Raw genomic sequence first — 26,802 nt, 5'->3', positions numbered from 1 at the left:
GCTAACTGCACTGACCACTCATAAAAGGACAGGTGCCAAAGCTTAGAGGTATTGTTTTATTTCTAACTCCAGTGATTGCCCACTACAGAAGGGTCCTTTCAAAGGTTTGGATTCGTTTGCTTTGGGTTGGGGGAGGGGTCTTGAGGTTAATTATTAAGGAGGGAAGGGCCTTTTAGAGAGGCCAGATAGGTCCTCAAGGCCAAACAGTCTCTATTTCAAAGCTTCTTAAACTTGAAGAGGCTGGGAAGAAACCTATTTAGGAAAAGTGAAGGAGCCTCCTTGGCAGCTCAGGAGATAAGCCTGTACGCGGCTCAGTGCCCCTATCCTATTATTTAAGGATTCAGAATCTCAGTGTTCTTCTGTATCTGTAAAGGGAGAAACACCAACCTAATCAAAAGCAAACTGCCAGTAGCGGGTAGATGTAAGCTCTCAATAAAGGATCCCTGTGATCAAGCCTCTGGACCTTGAAACAGGGTGGTGGGAAGTGGTGTCCGAGGTCTGGGAAAGGGAAAGGGAGTTCTCCTTTCTCTTTGCGCCTCGGATTTCCTGTCCCAGGAGACCCCACTACTTCCCCACAACTGACTCCTCCCCCCCCCACCCCCCGGCACTTAGGGGAAAAACTGGACGAGGGTTCAGGCTGCTGCACCCTGAGTCCCAGATGACCTCCTGGCCGCAGGATAAACCAGCCCTCCCCCCGCCCCCCCGCCCCCAGGCACCAGCGGGCTCGGGACGGCGGCCTCCGGGCAGGGACAGCGAGACCCTCAGGACCCTCGGGCAGCTCGGAGGCCCGCGGGGGCGGGGGGCGGGGGCCAGCGCTCGGGGAGGTCGCCCTGGAGACCGGGCGCACGGTCCCCGCGGAGGGCGCGGCGGCGGCGGGCGGAGGAGGCGCGGGAGGGGGCCTCGCCAGCGCCGCGGGCTCCTGCAGCGGCAGAGCCGCGCGCCGAGACCCCCGAGACCCCGAGACCCCGAGGCCCCGAGGCCCCCCCAGGCCCCGCCGCCCGCCCCGCGCCGCTGCAGGTAAGTGCGCGCTCCCCGCGGCGCCGCGGGCTGGGAGACACAGCGGGTTCGAGGGGGGACGGCCCTGGGGTAAGGAATGGCGCGTCTACTGGGCCTCGACCTCTCCCAACCCTGCTCCACCCCCCCCCCCCTCAACAAATAAGAAACAGTGGCCCCAGATTTGGGAACTGCAAGTGAATCCTGGCCTTTGGTACCCGGCCCGCTCACTGCACCCCCAGCCAGCCCCGCCCCACCGCACACCCCCAAGCCCCCACACCCCCTCCCCGCACACCACCCGCATCACCCCACCACCGACTTCCTGCGTGTCTGAGCTTTAGGGTGAGGGCCTGTGCAGAGCTGGCCAGCCGGTGTGCTGGGGAGCAGCAGTGTCCCTGAGGCCCGACTGCCCTGGCGGCCACACCCCGGGACCCCTAGGTTCCAGCTCTGGCCTGTGGAAACCAGGGAGCAGACTGAGGTCTACCTAGGTTACTTTGGATCAGAACCTGGATGACCCACTTAATCAGGCACAGTGTGCCTGCTACACACAGACACACTCACATAGACACTCACACTCGTTATACATACACACACGCATACACAGATACACAGACAGACACTCACATTCATAGACTCTAATATACTCCAAGCACACACACCGAAGTGCACACATACATTCAGTACACAGACCCATGGCACACAAAGGCTCATGCACAGACACACACACACACACACACACAGGCACACACCCATTTAGGTGCACAGATAATCATTCATATACACACAGGTGCCCACACAGTTTCCCCAGGCACACACATCCATGTACACAGACGCTCAAACATGCAGCCCCACACACTCATGGGGACACACTTGTGCCTACCCAGGCATTCACCCACAGACACACACACACACACACACACACACACACAGGAATGTGACATTCCGGTCACTCTCACACAGAGCCACAATCACACACAGGCACAGAATCACACACACACCCTCAGTGCCTCCCTTCCAACACACGGTACCTCTGCCATTCCATGTGCCCTCCATGTGCCCTTTGCTCTTCTCTACCTGACACTTATCACACAGAGGTTTTGTTTTTGTTTTTGTTTTTAAGATTTTTAATTTATTTATTCATGAGATACACAGAGAGAGGGAGAGAGAGGGAGAGACACGGGCAGAGGGAGAAGCAGGCTCCATGCAGGAAGCCGGACGTGGCACTCGATCCCTGGTCTCCAGGATCAGGCCCTGGGCTGAAGGGGGCGCTAAACTGCTGAGCCACCCAGGGATCCCCACACTTTAGATCGTGTCCTTGTCTGCCCTGCCGACTCCACTCCCGCTCCTTGAAGGCAGGGACTCTGTCTTAGTTCTGTTTTACTGTCTAGCACAGTGTTTCCTTGTTAGGGCTCTCAGATTTACAGATTATAAAATAATTTAAATGAACGTCTAAATTTGTATATAGGCAATAGGGCAGTAGACCTACAGCCTAAATTCTGGGACGTCCGTTCCTACTACCACCCTTTTGACAAACGTTGGCTGGAAGGAAGTGGTCTTTCTAATAAAATACGTTGTTACAGGTTAAATTTTGTGTGCTTTCTACAAAGAAAATCACTGTTGCTTGAAAAAACTACCCTTTGGGGAAGACGATTTTAATTTTTAAAATAAAGCATCAACAACAAATATTAATTAGCAAGCTTTTATCAAGATTAATTTGGAGGGAAGGGCAATAGAAAATACTGCTTTTGGGTGTGAAGTAACATCTTTCTTCTACACAAGGCTTTTTTCAGTGACTAAACCTCTTCTGCTATTAACCATTTTTGCTGCAGCTTAATATCTGATTATGTGAATTATACTATACTAATATACTATTGCACAGACAAAAGTTATCAGCTTTCGTGTTTCCAATTATACTGTCCAGAATGACAACATACACTAAAAATCACTATTAAGGAAACTGCACTTTCCCATTCAAAAATGATAGAAGAATTATGTTTTTTTAATCTAGAATGAGTCTTGGTGTTAACGTTAACTAAAATGCTTTCAGATCTTTTGTCTGCTGTTTTACAAAAGTTTTCCATAGGTTAGGATGATGTCAGACATTGCTAAAGACAGGATGGCTCATTCAGTAAGGAAAAGGAGGAGTGTGTCTTCTCTGAGTGGTCGTGAATTCCGGCAGAAGGAACTTCATGGTTATACCAAAAAGTGAGTAACTGAATATCTAATAACCTAAATTCAGCTATTGAATGAACCAGTGCATAGTGTTCCTTTGGAATATAAAAAGGGAGAAAATGGGCAAGTGGAATATTTTAAGTCATCTTTTGGGGCTATATTTTAAAAATGAAAAAAAAAAAAGGAGAGTGAGAAAATCTAAGTGGTATATTGATTCCAGCAACATTTTTTACTATTTCAAATAGCATCCCCCAAAAATCATCTACCCCAAAGAAATGCCATGTGCAGTGTAGACTACCTACTTCTTTTGTGTCTCCTTAGTATCATATAAATGCTTCTCCTCAGGATCATATAAATACATAGATTTTGTTTCATAATCTGATCATTTGTGGATTACAAATACAATCTCTCTCTTTTACAGATAGAAAATGTAAAGGAGTAGCAATCCCAGCTAATGTCAGAAGTAAAACTGGGAGAAAAATTAACCTCTGCAACTTTTACTTCTGACCCTAAGCCATTTTGGCTACTATTTCCAATATTTAAAGGTAAAGTTCAAAAAAAAAAAAAAAAAAAGATAAAGTTCCTTTAAAAATTATTCAATAATAATTGTTAGCTTAAATTCAACTTTTTCCAAGAAAATATTTATAACAATAGTCTGACATAAATCATGTTCCTGTGGTTATAAAAAAAAAAAAACTGCTCTCATCTGAAGACTAAACTGTCATTCTTAGTTGCCTCATTTTCATTTTACATCATCCCTTCTAAAGCATATGAGAAAGTCATATAGAATCAGAACACCACAGCTAAATTTGAATAATTAGCTTTCTTTTTTAATTGATGAAATATAATAAATACAAATTAAAAGTAACAAAAATACAGAAATTGTATTACCAACACATGAGGATAGATTTTTCACTAACAGATACATTTAAGTGATAATTTCATTGATGTATTTCACAGTTAGAAATTCGGACTATCAAAACATTCAGAATGGATCCTCTACCTGAATTTTTTTTTTTTTTCTTAGAAAGCAAACGACCAGCTTCCAAGTACCCTTCAGTACAGAGGCCATTTGGGAGGCTCTCTCCTCAAGCTAGCTCCTACTTATTTTCAAGGTCTTCAGCACTGTCTGGGACTGGACTGTGCAAATGGTTCTGCTTCATGAAATGAGCTAGCAGAATAATTCTGAAAGCTCAGTGGTTATCAGTCAGTGGCATTGTTTTGAAATTTCAGAGTTTTATGGGAAAGCATATACCTTTCTCTTGAAAAGTATTTAAAATATTTTTTTAGTAGATCAGTTTCTTTTTTTTTTCTTTTTCTTTTTTTTAGTAGATCAGTTTCAATTGTATAAAACCTATCCTGAAATTTACTGAGGACCAAATACATTCTGTCATTTAATATCCCCAGCATTAATCCTACTAGGAAGACCTCATCCTCACCATTTTACCATGAAATAACTGAGGCTTAGAGGTCAAGGAATAATTTAGTGACTAGGATGGTCCTAAATCATGAGTAAAGCATATAGGGCCCAGGGATATCTGCCTACTTCTCCAGCGCTGTGTTCTCCATTAGCCTACTTCCATCCTAGTCTCTGGCCATACTCAGTTTGCAGATTTATAATCCTCAGTGCTTTGTCTTGTTTCCAGCCAAGCTGCCATGTTGCTTTCCCATGGGGTACCCTTGTCTGGAATGTTCTTCTTACACTTTGGCTTCCTTCTCCTCCTTCTCCTCCTCCAGGATTAGGTCCAGCTCCACCTTTCTAGGAAGCTCTCTCTAAACTACTCAACTACAACCACTTCCACTTCTGGGCTAGGTTAGATGTTCTTTTCTGTTCCTGCTGCTCTTCTCTTCTACATGCTACTATACTAGGCTGTTTTCTTGTCTGTCTTTTCTTGTTAGATTGTGAACTTATTTGCCTTTACAGCAGTAAACACACTGATAAGGAAGGCAAAGAAGAGTAGATAGACATACTTGGAAAGTCACTTCTGGGGCTTCTCATCGATGAGATGAGCACTTCTCATTGGCATAGATTTAGCCCTCCAGTCTTGGTTTCTATGTCTACATTGCTTTACAGTAGTAGCTAATTCTTAAGATTGATCCCTGGGCATAATGGATATCTAAAATGACTTCTGAATTATGAATGGAAGATTGCATTTATACTCGGTATAATTACTATTAACTGTTTTTAAGGCTGGATCTTTTTTATTTAAATTATGTTTTCATTGTAATATAATTTTTATGTTTTATTTTTAAAAGATGAAATGTCTTAAGCTGGATCTTACTCTCCCAGGATAATAACTGTTAGCATGTCAGCATATTTCTTTTCATACCTTTCTAGTTGTCATCATACTTAGTCTACAAGTTTGAATTTTATTTGCTTTTTCACTTAAATAATTGATAGAAATAAGGCTGAAAGTAGCTCATATTTATTGAGCCCTCACCATGACCTTATTTAAGTCTCACAGAAGCTCTGTAGTAGTGGGTGACAAACTATGGATCAAGGGCCAGGTCCAAACTACCCCTATTTTTGTATGGTCCCCTAGCTAAGTATGGTTTTTACATGGTTGAAAAAAATTTAATAATATTTTTGTCATGTGAGTATTAATAAAAATGCAAATCTAAGTATCCATCAATTAACTTTTATTGGAACACAGCCACACCTATTCATGTGTGTATTGTCTCTGGCTGCTTCACTATAGAGTAGAACGGTTGCAATAGAAACCATAGGACCCACTAAGCCAAAATATTTGCTATCTAGCATTTTACAGAAATGTTGGCTGATCCTGCTCTCTAAAATAGATGCTATTGTCGTCCCCATTTTACAAATGAAGAAACAGAAGCCTAGAAAGGTTGATGTTCCAAAGCCACAGAATTAGCAAGTGGCAAAATGGGCTTTTGTGTATAGACAAGTATTCTCATTCTTTGAAAATTGGCTATCTATGTGTAACCTATGTTAATGAAGCTCTTCTATTCATTCACCTGAACCTTTTGTTTCCCATCTGTGAGTAAGAGCAGGTATTGACAGTGACATCTTTCTTTTGGAAGCTCAGCCTTTGGCAGCCTTCAAACAGTATTTGAACAGATGTGCTTCTCTCATGTTCTTAAAATGGAAACAGAAGCCTGAGGTTAAGTTACTTTCCCAGGATAATGTGACATGCGAGCCAGGTTTATTTTCTCTGTAAGTAGAAAATAACAGTAATTCAACTAGTAGGTCAAGCCTAAGGTTGGAGAATAAAGAGTCTCTCTTTTGTCTCAAACCAAAATTACAGCAATGTTGTATAACAAGAACTTAGAGTACGGATCCCACAGCTCTCTACTTAAACCACACTGGTGGTATCTAACACACTCGTTAGGCCATACTATATTCTTTCACTTACTCATTTATTCAAGGTTTACTGAACTACTCTGTGCCAATTATTGTGTCACGTGTTAGGCATGTAAAGGTAACTAACTATAGAGTTTTACTCTGTAGAAGGTCATTTTTCAAGTAAACTGAAAGCCACCTGGTAATTTTTTTTCTGCAAAAAGGAAAATCCTGAATTCATGACTTCATTTGAGATAAATATTTATTGACCAATGAGTATATTCCAGGCATTATGCTGGGGGGTGAACCGCAAAGAAATAATCCCTGGTCTTGGGGAGTTTGTAATCTGGTGGGATAGGTAGTGAACAAGTAATTTTCAGTGTGATGAATTTATCCAATGATTTCAACCTATACTACCGTGAGCTGCTTATGTGCAGTTTAAAAATGATGTTTCCTGATCTGTTTCCTAATTTTGATAAGTTCTTTTGTGATCTAAATAAAATTAAAGCCCCTGAAAGACCTAGATGAGATACAGCTTCCCCCCTTCAAAGAGAGAGAAACTTGAGAAAACTGAAATTACCATCGTCTGAAATTAAACCACAGTAAAAACTCATATTATGTTGTATTTGATAGGTTATGAGACGGTTTCACATACAATACCCATATGATTCTCATAAAAATCCTGTGGGTTAAGTAGAGAAGATACTTTTATGATCTTCAGTTATCTCATTTATTATCTTATTTCTCTAGGGAACAGAGTTAAAAATTTTCCTCATCTCATAGCACAGTGTCATCCCCAATGTGGGTGAGGCCCCTGGTGTCCACCTGATTGTTCCTTTTCTTCCCCTTCCACACTTCACTCCCAACTCTCAAAAGGCACCCACTCTCATATACACAGCACTACACATGCTACAAGAATACACATATTTAAGTACTGTAATTTTCTGTGTATTATGCTGTTTTGACATTTAAAAAATACTTTCTGGCTGGGGAGAGATGCCCCTCCCAGGTCTAGCTAATTCTTGAAGCTAGCCAATGTCTCATCAGGAAACATGCCTGAGATATACATGCAAACTATACAACTCAGAGCCAGCTTCCCTCTACGTGCCCCCCAACACGTAGCATGCAATATTCCTCTGCCTTAACTGGCCCAGAGCCAAGTACCAGGCCCACTGTAATTACTCAGACTAGCTAGTCTTGAATGGCTTCCCGTGCCCAGTTTTGCCTTTTCCTCAGAAACCCCAATAAAGGCTCTAGCCTTATCTCTTCTTGGCTGCTGTCCTGTGTGTCATAACACTCTGGTGTCTTTCCACATAGCCTTGCATGGCATGGCATGTATCTTATCTCTGGGATCTGTGAGTACAGTCAGCTGTGTTTTCCTGGGCTCCTCCTCTGTGTCCTTTTTTTAAATTCTTTTTTTATTTTTTATTTTATTTTATTTTATTTTTTCTCCTCTGTGTCCTTTTGTGCCACACCTGACTGACCATCTAATAAAAGAATACGGAACAAGTACTTACCAAGGATTTTGACTTACACAAATGGTGTTGTGCTATAAATCTCATTTTATTTTCTCAATTTCATATATCTGTTCAGCGTTTTTATTTTTTTAACTTGTGTAACTATGGATTAGCTCTTTGCTTCTTGCTGTGGCATAGTAGTTCTTAATATATATCATCACATATGTTTGTATCCATTCCCCTAGGGATGAACATCGAGATTGGCTTTCACATGCCATGTGGAACATTTCATACATAGTCCTTCATTGGCATCTTTGTAAAAACTGTCTTGGGAATGCAATCAAGTATTAAGATATACCACAAAGTTGTAGTAAGTAAAAATGATAATAAATGCAGGAACACATAGGTGCATGAATAGAGAAACAGACCAATGGAACACATAGGAACTTCAGAAATAGACCCACGAATACATGGAAACATCATATATGAATCTTTCCATTCATCCAGGAGCTGCAACAGAATTTTCATCAGCTGCCTTTGGCTTTGACCTCACCTTCTCTTGAGTGAACATTAGTTCAGTGGTTTCAGATGCTCTGATTTTCTATCCACATACTCAAAATTATTCTATTTTATCAGTCACCTTCCATGGCTTATCTTCAATCACATCAGAACTAGATTTTTTACAGGTTGTGGGATTTATCCTTTGTCCTTCAGAATCATTCATGCTCTTGAAAAATATATCCTAGAAGAACACATGCCATGTCATTTTTCTCTCCTCTTTCATTTATGAGGATGTATCTTGACCTTTCTTTCTATTATAACCTTTCTCTTACTGGTGCAATGGGGCCAATGATGTGAATAAAATATCTCAAAGCTACATAAAAATCCAGAAAAAATACTATAAACTAGATGGCCACAAAACTAAATTACCTTACTAGGCAACTGCCACCTTCTGCTGACAGGGGAAAAGTTAGTATGGTTTTGCTCTTAAACATAACATTCATAAAAATATCCTTTGGATGTTTTGAGGCAGAAAGTTCTCAAATAAGTGAGCCTTTATGCGTATTTCATGTTGTTTTCAATACCTTGTTTCTTGAGCAAATGAATCTAATTTTTCTTCATATCACCAGCTTGCCCATTGTGAGCAATAATTATTTGTTGAAAGAATGAGGGAAAAACAAAAGAACAAAAGTCCAAACCTATACACCCTGTTCTATACCATCTTTTTACACTGTGTGCCCTGAAATATCTCCACTGGGAGGCAGCATATAACTTTAGTAGATTTAGGAGTGAAACCTGCTTAAATGATACCATTCAAAATATGGTAGTTCCAGGTATTTCATGGTTATAAATAAAAGAAAGAGATGATATTTTGACTTTCTTAATCTACTAAATTAATGGTTCAAAGGCAGTTATGCATTCAAATATTATTTCTTACTGCAGCTTCAAAACATCTCAGTAATAATGTCTGTGAAAATGACTGAAAATAAATTCTCAATAATAACTACATGTTATTGAGGCTGGTGAGACTTAATTGAAATTACGACTGTCTCTAACAGTCATAAAAATAAGACAATCCTTTGTTTATTCTGTGTAATTAAAGGGATGACCAGCAAGTACCTTTGTAAGAGGTTTTCAGGAGATTGAATATCATGAAAGAGTAAACGTATTCCAACTCCATCACTAATTTTCTTTTTCCTCTTTCCTGCATGATCAGAGCACAGACTGTTGGGTTGGCATGGATGCTTCCAATGTCAATCAGGTACAATATAGAAGGGTTCCTTTTGTTTTTGTGGACCACTGTCTTTCAGCTATTTCTGCATCCAGGTTAATGCCATGTGTGTCCTCCGCAGCAGGACACATGATTGCAAGTATTACTGAAACTTGCATTGGGTGACAAATAGTTACTCTTCTCCCAGGATAGCATTGGTTGATTTGTTCCTTGTTTTCACCAATAATTTCTGCCAGACCTTCAGCTTTCCTGTGTTCACTTTTCATCTCCGTTCCTTCCTAAAACTTGACAACTCTCTTGGATACATTTTGCTAATTGAATCTTTTTCCTTTCTAGCTTCCGATAACTGATGAAACACATAGACAGACAAAATACAAAGAGCATTTTTCACCTTTAGGAAATAAGATCAATAAAATCAAGAAATAAGAAATAAGATCAACTACAGCATTCCCTTTGTGATGAGATTGTGTATCTCTCTAGAAGGATTATTATAAACTGGAAAATCTGGTCATAATTCTACTGAAACGTAGCCACTTGTAATGTTGTGACATATACCTAATAAATGTTTTCTGCTGTGTATACAGCACTGATAACTAAAATTATAAAATTGCTTTTTTTATCCAAAAACGTTTCAAAGGGCTTGAGTAAAGCTATTTATCAATAGAAAATATGTCCTGGGATCCCTGGGTGGCGCAGCGGTTTGGCGCCTGCCTTTGGCCCAGGGCGCGATCCTGGAGACCCGGAATCGAATCCCACGTCAGGCTCCCGGTGCATGGAGCCTGCTTCTCCCTCTGCCTGTGTCTCTGCCTCTCTCTCTCTCACTGTGTGCCTATCGTAAATAAAAAAAAAAAAAAAAAATTAAGAAAAAGAAATATGTCCTACTTATTTTCCAAAAGTATTCTGAACTGCCGTTGGTCATTCCCCATTTTCAAATATAGAATTTCTCCTATTTCTAAAAATTTACAAACCCATATTCTGGTTTAATGTTAGCTACCCAGATTGCAAGCATTTTTAATATTTTATCTCTTCCTTCCATCTTTTTTTCAAGGAAAAAATATTTTATTTTTTCTGTTCAGCCCAGTCTTTTCTCTCTTCCTTTTTCCAAACTTTCTCATTTAATGTGGGAGCAAATAGATCTTAGTTTCAAAAAAATACCATAAACAGAATCTTTTTTAAACTAACAAGTAAAAATTTTCTGTAATTTTTCACAAAGTTATAGTTTTAGTAGATACATGGTACAGAAGGCAATAGACAAACCGAATATTTTCCTTCTGCATGAGAAAGGATGCCAGGTTACAGCAAAATATCTGAAATATCACTCTCCAAAGCCCTATCTTCTCCCCAAAACTAACTCCACATTTTGTTCTCCAGTACTTGCAACATCCCACTTCCAAGTAGCAAACTCTGTATCAGTTAGAATTTGTATCAGTATTATATAATGCTTCTTATAATAATATTTTTTAAGTAGTGACTTAAACAAAATAGAAATGTATTTTTCTCTTATGTAGAAGAAGTTTGGAGGGAAGCAATTCAGAGACCTAGCCTTCTTCTCTCTTCCTGATGTGTAATGTATAAGGTCATCTCAAAACCCAAGATAGCTGCTGAACCTTTGCCATCATATCCACATTCCAGTCCTCAAGGATATAAACAGGATCCTCTTGATTGAATTCATTCTTTTGAGGAAACTCTCTCAGTATCTCAACCAAAATTTCCACTTAACGTCTCATCGGCTTACAAGCCACATGGCCACAATAGCACCAAAGAAATCCAAGAATTTGTCTTTAGTGTAGAGAGAAATATCCCCACAAATTTAGAGTTCTGTTACCAAGGAAGATGGAGAGAATGGCAGGCAGTTCCTGCCATGATGTTTATTACAGCTTTCTCCACAACAGTAGCATTTTGGAAACAGCCTAGAATGACCAGGAGAACAAGTCTGTAAATAAAACATAATATGTTAATATATTAAATACTGTCTTGATATTTAAAATATTAAATGTTAATATTTAATTTAATCTTGATATTTAAAATATTAATGTTAAATATTTAAAATAGTAATAGATTACTATTTATCAACATAGGAAGTCATCCATGATACTTTTTTGAGTAAAGAAAAAAAAGAGCCACAATCTATCTTACGCTCCCATGTGCAAAATCCTGTCTAAAAAGATTTTTAGATTTTTGTAATGTTACCAGTGGTTAGGTAACCACTGGGGTTAGTAATTTTTTTGTGTAGTTTTACTTTAGTCTTTTTTTTTTTAAGATTTATTTATTTATTTATGATAGACAAAGAGAGAGAGAGAGAGGCAGAGACAGTGGAGGAGGGAGAAGCAGACTCCATGCAAGAGCCCGACACGGGACTCCATCCTAGGTCTCCAGGATCAGGCCCCAGGCTGCAGGCGGCGCTAAACCGCTGCGCCACCAGGGCTGCCCTACTTTAGTCTTTATACTTTTTTATGTTTCAAACTTTTTACAATGAACATGTACTGTTTACACGATTACTGTGGAAAAGAAAAGGCACTGAATGAAATTGCCTTCAGTTAAGTTTTTATTTTTTTAAAGATCTTATTTATTCATTCATGATAGAGAGAGAGAGAGGCAGAGACACAGGCAGAGGGAGAAGCAGGCTTCATGTAGGGAGCCCGACGTGGGACTCGATCCTGGGTCTCCAGGATCAGGCCCTGGGCTGAAGGTGGGGCTAAACCGCTGAGCCACCCAGGCTGCCCTTAGAAATTAGTTTGCAGCACCTTCTGTTTGCAGACCTATCTTTAGCCAGTGGGTTTTTAAAACTGCCCTTATGACACTTTCCAGTTTCATACTGATAAACGGTACTGCACTGATGATCAATTTCTCAGTAACATGGAACAAAGCAATAGTGAGGACTATTTGTAAAAAAAGCTTCATTTGTTTTTTTGTCTGAGACCTCCAACTTATGCTATGTTGAGTTTCGTACCAATACTACTTCTCTGAGTTTTTAATATGGTGTTCAGTAAGAAAGAAATTGGGTTTTTATTAACACTTGCTCTGAGTTTCAAATGCAGTCATTAATTATTTCAAATAGTCATCATCCCTGTTTTTGTTCTGTCAGAAATGACCGTATATGAGACTTTGTTACTGGAAAGTAAATAGGATATTTGAAATCCAAGTGTGCCTTTCCTACACGTACGGCATTAAGCCCTTTGCTTCGTTCCTTTTTATCTCTGAAATGGGTAGAATAATAACTTGTGTACTTAAGAGAGTCTTGTGAAGGTAAAATGAGATATTTGATGAAAAGCGTTTTTGCAAAGTGAAAAGTAGCACATATAAAATCAGGAAAGATTGGTTTATCTTCAAATCAGGGGGCTTTTGCAACATGGGGTTTTCTGAGCAGAAGCAATCATCTTCTGTGGGTACTGCCCACAACACCTGCAGCCAATGTAGCCCAACAGGTTGGTTGCTACTTCAAAGGGCAGCAGAAAACTGAGAAAAGCAGGTGTTACAAGAATGCAAACTAAATCACTAATCCAGAAATCTATCGTGAAAATGCAGCCATAATTACTTGCATCAATTTCTTGGGATGGGTGGGTAAACCTTAATTTATTATACAAATTGTATTAAGGATTTTTAAAACAGATTATCTGTGATTTTCTTAAAATATCATTTGCAAAAAGTTTACTAATCCCAAACAGCTGAAAACTAAGTATTTTAATCTCCTTGCAGAGAAAAAAAATTGCCAAAGATTAAGAACATATCTGTCATTTAATGAAGGCAAAAACATAGCCTGCTTAGAAAAGTGGTCACTCAGAAACACACATCACCACACATGCACACACAAACACACACACTATTGTAGTATCTCCTTTGAAATGACATCTGTCTTAACTTCCATTTTCACAGGTGGGGTTAGAGCTGAGACTCATTAGTGACAGTTGAATTTCCTCTGAACTAAGCTGAATTAAATGGTGCTGGAGGTACACTGGGGGTTCCTCCTTGTTTGGGTCTCTGGTTCAGCACCTGGATAAGCTTATATTGCCTTGGTAACCAAGCCAAAACCCTTTCTTAGTATTGAAAAGGGTGATGGATACTAGTGATTTATGATAATTGGGTGAATTGTGGTTTCTCTCACCATGTAGGTGAGTTTCTTGTTTTCCTTTTTTCTGTTAAGGGGATTTTGTGTGGTATGTATAAGAGTGAACTTTTATAAAGCATAATATGCCATATATATATATATTTTTTTTTAAGCTTCCTCCTATATTCCCTAGTCCCTTTTGTTGGTTTTGAGGAGAGAACCTTTGCATTGTGGTAGACATGCCATTGGCAATGGCCTTTGAAGCATGTATTCTGTTACCACAAAGACAGACCAGCCCATGGACACTTTCTGAGTCATCAGATGCCTTGGACTTCCTGGGCTTCAACCACTATATTGAGACCTACTCCATGTAATTTCTCTAGGCCCTGATGGTTCCATTGTTCTCTCTTTTTTTTTTTTTTTAAGATTTTTATCTATTTATTCATGAGAGATAGAGAGAGAAAGAGAAAGAGGCAGAGACAGAGGCAGAGGGAGAAGCAGGCAAGGAGTCCAATACTAGACTCAATCCCAGACCCTGAGATCACGCCTAGAGCCGAAGGCAGACACTCAACTGCTGAGCCACCCAGGTATCCTGATGGTTGCATCTCTAAAATGTTTTAGACTTAGGACACCGGCCTATTTACCTGAGAGTTGCTTGAAATATTAGAGAAACTTTGCCTTTGTAACATTTTTGCTGAAAGCAGCAATGTGTTTTGTTATTTTTATTATAACTATTGAAATTTGTTTTCTTCCTTCCTTTTAGCTCCACCAGTACTGTCTCTTATATGGATGAACCTAGCCAGTGGGATGATGCCTCTTGCCTTACAGTTCAGATGGAAAACACCTATCAGTTGGGTGTGTTATTTTATCACTCATTTCTATTTTAAACTTTTTTAAAGGTTTTATTTATTTATTTAGAGTGTGGGGGAGGGGCAGAGGAAGTGGGAGAGAGGATCTCAAGCAGACTCCGAACTGAGCACATGAAGCTCACCATGGGGCTCAGTCTCATGACCCCAAGATCATGACCTGAGCAAAATCAATAGTTGGCCACTCAACCAACTGAGCCACCCAGATAGCCCCTTATTTTAAACTTCTGATCTCATTATTAACTTAAAATAATATCTGATAACATGGCATTATCTTCAATATTAGCACAATATAATAGATCTTAATTAAGTGTTTTGATGTGGTTTTAATTTCTTCCTCTGCAAGATGGGATCAAATTGCTTACTTTTCTTTATCAGCGTTTCCTAAATATCAAGCAATTCATTGGCAGCACTGATGTGTATTGTGTATTACTGAACTAAGAAGTTTATTTCTGGATATTTCTGGGTCATCCTGTAGAGTAATTTTATCTATGTTCAATTAAATGAAGAGATATGCATTTAAGTTTTATACCGCAAACCCAACTAATGTTGTTGATAGGTGGAGAAAAAGCCTTCAAAGCAAAAGCAAATGATTTCTGGTCCCTTGTTGACAGAGTGTTTATCCCTTTCCGCTGAGGCTTTGGGTCTTTGAAAACAAAGATCTTTGCACCTGCCCCTATGCTCCCAGATGGAGTCCACAGTGAATACCTTTTCCCATTCATGTTTTCTCATAGAATGACTTATTTTCTCTAAATGTGTACCTGCCCACTATTATCTGCCCACTATATATAATTATTGCTATATAGAAATCCCACAGAGACTTACCAATGACCAAAGGAAGGACTCTATGGGCCAGAGTGGTTCCATCTGTAGCCAGTAAAATTCAAGAAAATTACAACCATCAGTGCATCCCATTAGGCCTTGTAGCCAGTTTTCTACAGTAATTCCCAAGACTACATGGATTTTGAGGCTCCATAATTAGTCAGTCTACTGGTATTTTCACAGTGGCTGGGGTAGACAACTAATATTCCTGCCCTCCAGTGTAATCTTCTACTCCTTCTGGTAACCTTACTCAGTTTCCTTTGGGGAAGCCTGCTACTGCCATCATTACCACTTTTGATCCATTAGTATCCTGCTAAAGCTGACACTAGTTTCAGAGATATAACAGTGATCAATTCTGGGATAGCATATGACTGTTTGATACATCAAGCTAATCAAAACGTTTGAGATTCAACTTAGAAAATGTTGTTTGAGCTGTTGAAGAAGCTTATTAGTCTCTGAAACCTGAAAGAAGTAGTGGTGTAGCACCCTTTGCCATCTTGCTCCAATATATGAAGCTTGAGACCAAGAGAGAACCAAATCCTAATGTAATGATTTGAGTCCTAAATACACCTATCTGCTCTTAGACTTTTCATTAGACAAGGTAGGTTTGGGTCAGGTTTTCCTCCACTTAGAACTAAAAGATTTTAACCATTCAATACCTATGACATTGGGCTCTGCATGCTGAAAGGGTTTGAAACAGATTTTGATAAGATAAAGGAGTTGAAATATGAAGTCCTGTGTTTCTTCTTCATAAGCATGTACTTTCATAACTTATTTCCTTAAATAAACTAAATCATCTTATCAATTTAAGAAGTACTGAGTGTTGAACCAAGTTAGAAAAGCAATGTTAGAAATAGCTTAGTATAAAGTATTTCCCATATTTTCTTACAAAAAGTCATGTGAATTATTCCTTTATGATTAAAGTCTTTTATGCTTGACAATCCATTTCTTAAGCATTCAACTAGCCATCTTTTAATACTCAAACAAAAATGTATTTCCACTTCTACTTGTTTCTGAGATTATTTTGCATCTGAAAGGTACTCTGTAGACCTTTGGTAAAGATTTTCTCATATCTACACAATGCAATACTTCCCAAAAGACTGTGGGGGGAACCTGTCAATCAGCATTATTGTCTTTATTTTTTCCAATTCTATGCAATAATATTTGCATCATATAAAAGCATTTTAAATGTTTAGTATGTTTGTCCTCCCTGTATCTGGGTAATTATAGCCAGAATGAGATGAAACATAAGTATAATTAATAAAAAAGAACAGGGAATGGGAAAATCAAAGTATATTTCTTATAATAAAACACCATTTATATTTTCTCATTAATTAATTATTAAAACATGAGTATAGAGAAAAATACAAGATGTAAGATCCAGGATGTCTGAATTTGAATACTAGTCTTGCCAATTCCTAAGTAAATAATGTTTGAGCAAGGTATCAGCACCCTTGACTCTCAGTTTCTTTATCTGTAAGAATGGATAATAGTCCATACATCATAGGGATTTTGTGAGAACTAAATGAAGGAATGCATTTAAATTACTTCCTCGTTCATTATGTTAGTTTCTCAATGTGACTGAATCTAAGATTTCACTTTAAATCACTAAGATAAAAAGGCCTTTTGTGACATCCAGTATAATTTCCTATGAATTACGGAATGAGTTCTCCACAGGACTTTTTCTGGAGCAATGGTTAAAGAAGTATCTGATTCTTTAAAAACACTGACAGTAAGCAGGAAGTCAGATAAGACCTATATTGGTGGCTATTTTTGCTGCCACAGTGAGACAGCCTGCCTGAGAATGTAGACAACATAACAAAAGTAGAACCGGAAATTGGAGAGAAGAAAGAGAGAGAGACATCATTTGAGCTCAGCTTCCATAGGATGATTAGGCACTGTCATCAGATGCTCTCATGGACAGAAACTGTCAAGCTCTCCACCCTGACCTCACTCCACCCCCTGAGGTCCTTCCTGACTGCGGAGGTCTCATTGCCTTCCTACTTATACCCTCACCCAACCTTGCTACCTTCTCAGCAAGAACAATGTCCATCTCCTCCCTCAAAATGAGGCGGCCAACCATAACAACAACACTAATAATAATAAATACCTAATGAGTGTGTGTCTTGAGGGGTGGGGGAGTTGTGCATGGCAGCACTATTCTAAACATTTTGAATATTTTGCCTCATTTAATCCTAACAAAAACAATATGCGATAATTCTTATTATTACCCCAATTTGAGGAAGCTGACACACAAATTCAATAACCAAATATTTATTTATTGTACCTTAAATCTATTTTTGTGACAAGTCTTTTTTTTCTTTCCTTTTTCCTATTTTTCTTTTCCTCTCCTTTCTTTTTTTATCCCAACCTTTCTTCAGATCTTGGCTTTTTGATTTCTAAAAATATCTTTTCCTCCTAAAGAAAAAAAATCCACTCAAAAAGAAAAAAAAAAGAAATAGAAAAAAGTTCTGCCATTCCCATTAGTTGACTTTGATAGTAGATTACGGATCTCATTTGGGAAGTCAAAAGCTGAACATTCATTTTTTTCTCTGTCTTTGCATCTCAGCATCCCAGCATGAGCAAGGCAAGGGATGATTCTGGCTGCACAGGGGAGAAGTCACAAAACAAATGGAAAAAAAAAAAAAAGAGTCCATGATGATATTTCAAAATATCTTCAAAATAGGATCTGGTAAATGAAATTTTAAAAAACATACACATACACACAGTCAAGTGCAGAAAGGACATTGGTACAGCTAAACAGTAGGGGCTACTGGAAACAGAAACTCAAGTGCAACCAAGATTCTGTGTTTCCAGCACTAAACTGGGTGTGGGCCTCCTTCTCTCATTGTGGCCTGGCTTCCTCTCCATGGTGAGAATCATGGCCTTCTGCAGTTCCTCAGCATCACATGTCATAACTTTTATCACCATAAAGAGGTTGGCTTTTTATTCCTAGTTTCGGTTTAAAATCAAAATTCTGAGAAAGGATTCTAAGTGGTCTGGCTTGTGGGCAAGTGCCACTCCTGGGCCAATCTACAATAACCTGGACTTGGGCTCAAGGAGGTGATGGTAGATCCTAAAGAACCATCTGGTTAGAGATGGAAAACTCATCTTCCTAGGAGGCAAGTTGCTGTTCCCAAATGACAGAGAGGAGTACTAAACAGATAAATATTGAGGGAATTCACTATTTGCTGAAGCGAACAATGCATACAAGCTATGTGGCCAAATTAAGTTCCATGTGAGTGATGTAGGCCAAGGTATATGCAATATGCTTGCTTGGCAGGAAGGAGTGAAAACCAGAAAGATATAGTTAGAACATATGTAATGTACTTAATTTAGTTCAAGTCAATTGTATCATCTTTAAATTTCTTGAATAGAAAGGGGAAATCACCCTCAAATTTAGCCTTATGCAAATGAAAATGTAAAAGAGCCACAGAGGCTTGTAGGTACATACATTGACCCCATGAAAGAGGAGCCGTCAGGACCAAGCTGGAGTTATAAACCTACAAGCCTACCGTTTTTATAACTGCTTGTCTGTCCTATAGAATGTAGATTTCTTGCTAACTAAATATTGGGGTTAATCAAAATACCGATCAGATCAGGTGTCTCTCCCTTACCTATCCAGATTCATTCCCCAGGCTGATTTAATTGAACAATTCTTATATAATCATCAGAATACAAATACTATATATTGAGCCCCAGGAGGCTGACCTAACTCACCTACAGGGTGTAGCTTCTTTCAAGGGAGCCCTTTCCACGTGCTTCTTCTGGATCTAGTAAGAGTTCCCTTTTCAGGTCCATCAAGCCTGGAGTGGGAGGTAACACCCTCAATCCACTAGCCAAGGGATACTGCACCATCCTTTGGTCCTACATCCTGCTCAGAACTTCCTAAGGAGTCTCTTTATTAAATCCTCCTGGAATTGTCCTGCTTTTAGTGTGCCATATATTTCTTTAGACTCTGATACAGTGATTAAAAATAAACACTTAAAAGATACTGATGACTGTTAAAATAGAATCGGATGTAATTCTTGATCTCATTCCTTTATCCGTATCAACTCAGCAAATGATTGAGTCGCTATATCCCAGGCTCTGGGCACATGTACATGCTGTATAATGACAGAATGATGATGAGGTTAATATTCCCTGGAAGTACAGGGAAGATTCCTGGGATGTTGGATAAAGAAGATCCATCTGAAACTTTATGTCCTGAACACTAAATGTGGTTAAGGATATAAGCTCTCAAGTCAGATAAAACAAGAAGTACATCCCACTCTGCCACTGTGTGATTCTGAACAAGTCACTGAATGTATTTAAACCTCTGCTTTCCCATGTATAAAATGGAAAGAATAGTAAAATTCACCCCAAAGATTTATTGGAAGATTCTGTAAGGTAATAAATATATAATGATCACAGTACATGACATGTAGAAAAAGCTCAGTAAAAGTAGTTGTTATATGTACTATGATCATTACCTCTAAAATGTTTACTTCTATTTGAAATTTAAAAATCATACATTAAATATTTCCTATGCTTTTAGCATTGTATATTAGACTCTGAGGTAGATAAAATATGACCTAGCTTACCATTTCACTAGGAAGAAAAGCAGAAATGTTTTGGCTATGATCTGGGAGATTGGGAACAATGGGGACCCAGGGTACTGGGAGTACCAAAAAGAAAGGAATGATTTTTTTTTTTAACCTGAAGAGAGGAGAAAGGCTTCCTGGAGAAGAAGACATTAGAGCTGGCTGTGAAACATGAGTGGGTATTTCTCAGATGGACACAAACATCCCTTAAAAGACAACTCTCTATGTAGATGGAGCAGCATCTACATAGAGAGCTATGGCAGGCGGTGAAAGGGCTAGAGGTACTGAACCTTAGACTTTGCTAAGGGAAATATCATGGCCAGATCTGGGTTTTAGAGGGACCCTTCCAGTTGTAGTGTGATATACATAGATTGAAGGGGGAGATAAAGAGCTGGGAGTCAGTTAGAAAAATGTTACCATTTTACAGTAAGTCATTAATACTTTCAATATCAAACCTCAATGGTACTGAATACACTCTTTAGGTAGCCTAGTAAATGGATGAGCATGTTGTCTTCTGGTCCTCTGCCAGAAAACCTAACTGGAAGCCTAATTAGGACTATTTTTTTCCCTTAAATAGGACCACCCAGAAGATTAAATGTCTCTCCATGATTCAGTTCTCCTTTGATTAGCCTATGGGTGGGTGGATGTCATTTGAAATTACTTAGAAATTTCATCTGTATTTTCAGGTCCTACCAAACATTTTCCTGTGGTCATTGTCAATCATATCCTGAAAGATATCTTAACTAACTATCTACAAGAAGAACAATATGAACCAGAGCTCTGCAGACAGATGACTAAAACGATTTCTGAGGTATATGTGTGATTTGACTGAAGAGTTCACTAAAACTAGAATATTGCTAAAAGGACAACCCCCTACTTTTTTGATGAAGGCAATTAATTTTCAGTAGTAGAAAAAATGTTAATTTATATTTTATGAAAATATTTATTAGGTCATATTCTGTGTATGTGTGTGTGTATAAAAAGCCTTTGTCTAAAACAACCATTATGTGTATCATTTTGCAGGCATTTTGTTTAAAAAATGTTTATAACTGTTCCATTTATTAAAAAAACTTGCTGTCGGGGATCCCTGGGTGGCACAGCGGTTTGGCACCTGCCTTTGGCCCAGGGAGCGATCCTGGAGGCCCAGGATCGAATCCCACATCGGGCTTCCAGTGCATGGAGCCTGCTTCTCCCTCTGCCTGTGTCTCTGCCTCTCTCTCTCTCTCTCTGTGACTATCATAAATAAAAAAAATTTAAAAAAAGATATTTATAAAATAAATAAATAAATAAAAATAAAAATAAAAAACTTACTGTCAAAGATATATTTTAATGATCATTTTCTCTTCTTCAAGGTAATTTCTTGGAGTGCATCAAATATAGATATTGTGGCCTTTAAATACATTTCTATTTTTATCAACTAAAGTGCTGGCACTCCATTAGCTTTTCTTTACTTAATTCTCTATAACAAATTCTTTAATAAACATTCATGATTAGTCATATTACAGGAGACCAGACGTGTGATCCCTTAATTAGACATAAACAACGTGGCATAATTCTCATGCCAACATTCTTTGAAGGGAAGCCATCTTAACATAGATTTTCAAAGAATGTGATAAATCCTTTAAGTCCTGTTCTCTGGATTATAGTTTTTCCATGTGTCTTAGGAAATGTAGATTTATTGCTGGTGCTATAATTTTCTCCTTAAATATCCTATCTCATGAGAACAGTGCTTAAAGGAAATCATAGTTAAGTTTCTATAATTACTGAAAATATCTACAACACATCATGTGATTTTCTTAAATCCACCATATTAATGACAAAGATAGACTCCTAAGTTTCAGTGTGGCTAAGTGAGGACCTTTTTGTTGTTTTTCTTTTCATTTCTAGGTTATTAAAACCCAGGTGAAGGACCTGATGATTCCACGGTATAAGCTAATTGTGATTGTTCACATTGGACAACTGAATAGTCAGAGCATTCTTATTGGAAGCAGATGCCTCTGGGATCCTAAAAGTGATACCTTTTCATCTTATGTTTTCAGAAATTCTTCTCTCTTTGCTCTTGCAAGTGTCTATGCAGTTTACTTTGAGTGAGTTCTTACTTTCTTAAATCAAGAAATAAGCTGTATCTATGTACACAAAAGCTTTACTGCCCAAAAGTTTGAGAAGGAAACAACGGGGGATCCCTGGGTGGTTTAGTGGTTTGGCGCCTGCCTTTGGCCCAGGGCGTGATCCTGGATTCCCAGGATCAAGTCCCGTGTCGGGCTTCCAGCATGGAGCCTGCTTCTCCCTCTGCCTGTGTCTCTGCCTCTCTCTCTCTCTGTCTATCATGAATAAACAAATCTTTAAAAGAGAGAGAGAGAGAGAGAGAAGAAAACAACATTAATATTTCAAACAACTGGAATTTTTGAACTTTTTAATGCTCTTCAAAGAACTGAGGGAGGGAAAGGTGGCACAAGAAAGACTCTTGTTTATCCAAAGGAAGAACTAAGTATTGGTTCTGCTGGATTGTTTTTCATATACATGATTTCTAATTTAATATTACTATTGGTACTAATTATTTTAATTACTCTTTATATAGAGAGTGAAAATTTCCTCTGTGTGTGGTTTTTTTTTTAATGAAGAAAAGTTTAAGAAAAAGTGACTATGTACCCTGGCCAATAAAGGACAGAAGAATATTCAACACGGTATACACAAATGATAAATGTTAATGTGTCTCAGTGCTGCATATAAAAGAATACTGGTTTTCATTTTGTACTTAATAAATTGAGCAGCATTCATTAACTGCAATTATTGTTACATGTACCTGACAGTTGAAACTGCTGAGGTAGAATTAATGATTTCATAACAATTATTGTAGTCCCACAGGGCTGCTAGCTAAAACTAGCAGCTCTTGTGGGTTGCCTGCACTTTACAAAATTGTGGGAGAACTGAATGTTGGCTCTCCAGTAATGGAAACTATAAAGTGAACAAAGGCTTTTAAGGCACTGCAGTAGACATTGCCGTATTAAATATACATGATGTTTAATAGTAAATGTATCTGTAACGCTTAAAATCATGTATTGGAGAGAGACACTGCTTTTAAATTACACTGCCTGATGTGCCTTTAAATAGGCTTTCCTTGGCTAACAAACTTTTACACAAAATATAAAGCTGGCATCTTAACAAATAAAACGTGTATTTATTATTCTGTTCCTATGAATTGAATGCTAAAGTGACCCAGTGCAGTTTTGAATGGATGGCACTGAAATTTACAGGGCTGAAATTGCTTATTATTCTGCTGGTTAATGTAGCTTGTACCATGGATCATTTATTTTTACGGAGCTTTCAACCCTTTGTGTGCATATAAAATGATGCTGAGGTGTTGTTTCTGGCTGGTAAGTGAACTGCCCAGAGGACATTTGTTAAAGGTCAAAGACAAATTGTACACATGTGGAGAAAATTAGCAATGCTATAGCCCTAAGGAAAAAAATTATGTGTAATTCATATCAAAAAGAATTTTGCAAATGAGAAAGCAGTCAATGCTCTATAGTTTTTAAAATGTATTGATGTCTTATTTTCCCCAAAACTTATACTAAAAAAAATTGAAAAATGTATACTTTTAAAATCCCTTGCCTTCTGTTTGTCGTGGCCCTTAAGGTAGCTTTTCAACATGAATTAGTGAATTTTCATTATGTTTTCTATTAGTGCTTTCGTGGGAATGTGTCTGTGTAATAATTCATCGCAACCAGTATTTGTCAATCTCCGTAGGCCAGTTCTGAATCTGGATTAGATCATAAGTACAGTAAGTAAATGAGCTGCATATTTTCATTACACATTTGCAAACATCACCCCTCTTGGAGCAATAGCAAGGGAAATCGTATTGCAATTTTGCACAAGTAAATCAGAATGGAGAAAATTCCTTAGTACGTGGAGAGTCCATTATAAAAATGGCTTTATTTTTTTGGTCTTAAAGTCTCATCCATGAGATAATTTCTTACCATCTGTCCTAGGCTGTGTTAGGAATCAAAACCTTAAAAAATGATGGTAGTTAAAAAGCAAAAAAAGGAAGCAGTTAAACAGCATATTGCCATGTACTGTAATTCAGACAGTCAATGATGAATTACAGCAATTAAAGAGCAGCATAAGACCATACAGTAAAGTCTCACTAATTGCAGTTAACTTGGAAGGATGCTGGTTATCACAAAAAGCCTTATGATAGGAAATTTTGATGGATGCATTAGCTAACACCATGGAAGCAATCAAAACATAAAATACAAATGTAGCAGGTCGACACATTGTATACCTTAAACTTACAGGATGTTATATCAATTATAACTCAGTTTTAAAAATAAAATTTTTTTAAAAAAAGAAATGACTCAGTAAATATGAGGGAATTGTTTTACTTTGAGACACCCTGAACTTACCTAGTATTTTGCCTTCCCAATAGGTGTTCCTAAAGTGACCTCCTTGTTGCCAGACCTGCCATGCCAGCCCTCATCACGGAGCCCTCAGTCATGCTTTTCCCTACACAAACACCCCCTTCCACTTTTAGTGACTTTCTTCACTTTTCAGCATTAAACTCTGGTCTTGCCTTTTCCCTAAATCCTTCTCCGTCCAGTTCTTCCTTCCTGTTACCTCTTTGCTTTAATCTCTAATCAGTCAGTCTCCTGTTTGTTCTCTAGGTAATTTGTGAATGACAATTTTGTTTTCCCTACTAGACTCAAAACACCTTGAGTCTGTGGACCACATATCCTGACAGTACCTAACAATAAAATTGAACACATTTTAACTTTTCAAGCAAAATCACATGCAACGATTGCAGTCTGCTACCTAACCTCCACAACAGAGATAATAGTAACACACAATTTAACTCTAGAGGAACTGGGATCCTATAGGGATGATAAGTACACAAGTAACCACAGTACAGGCTAGAATATGTTTTCATAAGAAAAGTCCAGAATATCTTAATGTGCTTAAGGGAATCAGAGAAGGCTTCATGAAGGAAGTAGCATTTACCTAGACTAAGAAGTTGCAAAGTAGGATTTCAACAGACAGAGGAGTTTGGAGTACAGGAAGAAGTCTAGACTGGATAAAACACAGTGTTCATGAAGATCAATAGTTAGAACTAAGACTGGAAGGGTCCATGGATGGTAAACTGAATGTCTGGGCAAGAAAGCCACATTCAGATCATGCATAATCATTGAAGGCTTTTCATTCAGTTCATTGTGAAATAACTCTTTAAGAAAATGAATCTGTCAATAAAGAATGGGAAGACCCCAGGAGAAGGAAGAGGTAATGAGAGGCTGAACTGAGTGATGGAAAGGAGAGGACAGTTGTATGGAACATTTTAGGGATAGTCTTCATGACCAGACAGAGGGGAAGGAAGAGTTGGAGGTGACTCAGGCAACAGGACAAAGTGGCTCTGGGGATGTTTGCAATCTCAGGTCTAAGTCCTGCTGTCCTAGTCACTAGTTAGTTAAGTGATCTTAAATAAAGACAAAACTCACTTGGGCTGAAGCTTCCTCATCTTAAAGCAGAGTAGTGATAATGCTGGTATCACAGAGTTTTAGATTGGCAGACGGTGGCAGGCTGGAGCCCAATGCTGACTCTAAGGGAGGCCCAGGAGGGGCTTGGAGGTGCAGCCTTGCTTGCTAAAAGAAAAAAAAAAAATACATGTTTGCTAAGCATTTAACAGATGGGAAAGCCTCAATCAATAGTAGCTCCCCTGATTATAGTTGAAAGTTTGAGTCTGGACAACTAGATCAATGGTCCTGGTAGCAAAAATAAAGAAGTCAGCAAGGAAGAATTTGAGGATGAAAATACTAAACTCACTTTTTCACTTGTTGAATTTATAATGGGACGTTTAGATGGAAATAGCCCGAGGCAGCTGAAAAAGTGGGGCTGGAGCTGAGCTACATCAAGGTGAGAGATTTCGACTTGGCAGTCATCCAAATTGAAACCTAACATCTTCCTCCTGCTGTATAAAATATTCATTAGCAGCAGCAGCAGCAGCAAGTATAGTGAGTACTAATAGCAAATTACTGAAAATTCAGTTAAGTTGGGACATGTCAGCAGGAAACCCTTCCCCAGAATCAATACAAAAAATTTCCCTCAAAACCCAAATTAAATGATGCTTTTATTTCTTTATATTTTTGCTGTTAAAAATTTCTGTATGACCATTTCTGTTGCCAGACATCATAAGAAAGAAAAGATCCTCTCAAAAATACATTAGCATCTTGAGTGGAAGTAACAATGTTGTTGTCTGTTGTCATTGTTAATAGAACAACTTTAAAGAAAATGTAATAGGATTCCAATGGATTATGTGCTGGGAAATTAAGCGCTACTTCAACTCATTGATTTTTTTAAAACTGTTGAGAATTATCCAGCCTAGGGAGTGATTTAAAAAACAACAGTTGAGAAATGAGGACTTTTAAACCTAGGATTTTAGAGAATGAACCCTTGCCTTGTTGGGACCATTACTTGACCTGTCTTTCTAGATATTATAAAAAATGCATCAAGAAAAGTCAGTATTAGATAGTTACTGATAATTTACTATGCTTTTGTATTCTCGGAATTCTTAAGGTAGTGGCCTGCACTCACCACCTCTGCTACTCCCACCTTACCCTCCTGCAATCTGTTCACATCCCCCACCAATGATGCTTTCACAAACAGTGGAAGTGGTGGTCCAGGCCAAATCTGCCACACATTTCTTCAGTCCCATTCCACCTCAGCTCTCTTCTGAATTCATTTCTTTTGAGCAGCAATGTGATGTAGTTGTTTTTTGTTTGAAGTTTTTTTTTTTCTCTTTTGTTTTGTTTTAAAGATTTTATTTATTTCTTTGACAGAGCA

General features: G+C 38.4%; 1 protein-coding gene across 2 annotated transcripts; it reads left to right on the top strand.

Moving 5' to 3' along the window:
• The first annotated feature begins 912 nt into the window (after nt 1–912).
• Nucleotides 913–26,802, top strand: DYNLT5 (dynein light chain Tctex-type family member 5). 2 transcript variants are annotated; one of them, XM_038537194.1, is made up of 7 exons: nt 913–1,017; nt 3,067–3,198; nt 14,467–14,558; nt 20,661–20,785; nt 21,862–22,061; nt 23,659–23,755; nt 24,401–26,802. In XM_038537194.1, exons 2-6 carry the CDS (start codon nt 3,083–3,085, stop codon nt 23,741–23,743), a joined length of 618 nt encoding a protein of 205 aa, XP_038393122.1. In that variant the 5' UTR covers nt 913–1,017; nt 3,067–3,082; the 3' UTR covers nt 23,744–23,755; nt 24,401–26,802. The 2 variants fall into 2 exon arrangements, with proteins under 2 accessions (XP_038393122.1, XP_038393123.1); XM_038537195.1 differs by lacking the exon at nt 24,401–26,802 and having other exon boundaries at nt 21,862–24,337.

Source organism: Canis lupus, chromosome 5 (genome assembly GCF_011100685.1).
Source record: "Canis lupus familiaris isolate Mischka breed German Shepherd chromosome 5, alternate assembly UU_Cfam_GSD_1.0, whole genome shotgun sequence".
In the NCBI taxonomy this organism is placed as follows: domain Eukaryota; kingdom Metazoa; phylum Chordata; class Mammalia; order Carnivora; family Canidae; genus Canis; species Canis lupus.
The sequence above is the reverse complement of the archived record's forward strand: the minus strand, read 5'-3'. Positions and strand labels throughout refer to the sequence as shown.

Bases quoted from the DNA above. Each gene is read 5' to 3' on its own strand.
- DYNLT5 (XM_038537194.1), top strand. From the start codon at position 3,083: ATGATGTCAGACATTGCTAAAGACAGGATGGCTCATTCAGTAAGGAAA. The intron at 3,199-14,466 runs GTGAGTAACTGA...CCTTCCTTTTAG, and splicing joins CTTCATGGTTATACCAAAAA to CTCCACCAGTACTGTCTCTT. The intron at 22,062-23,658 runs GTGAGTTCTTAC...GTTTTCTATTAG, and splicing joins GTCTATGCAGTTTACTTTGA to TGCTTTCGTGGGAATGTGTC.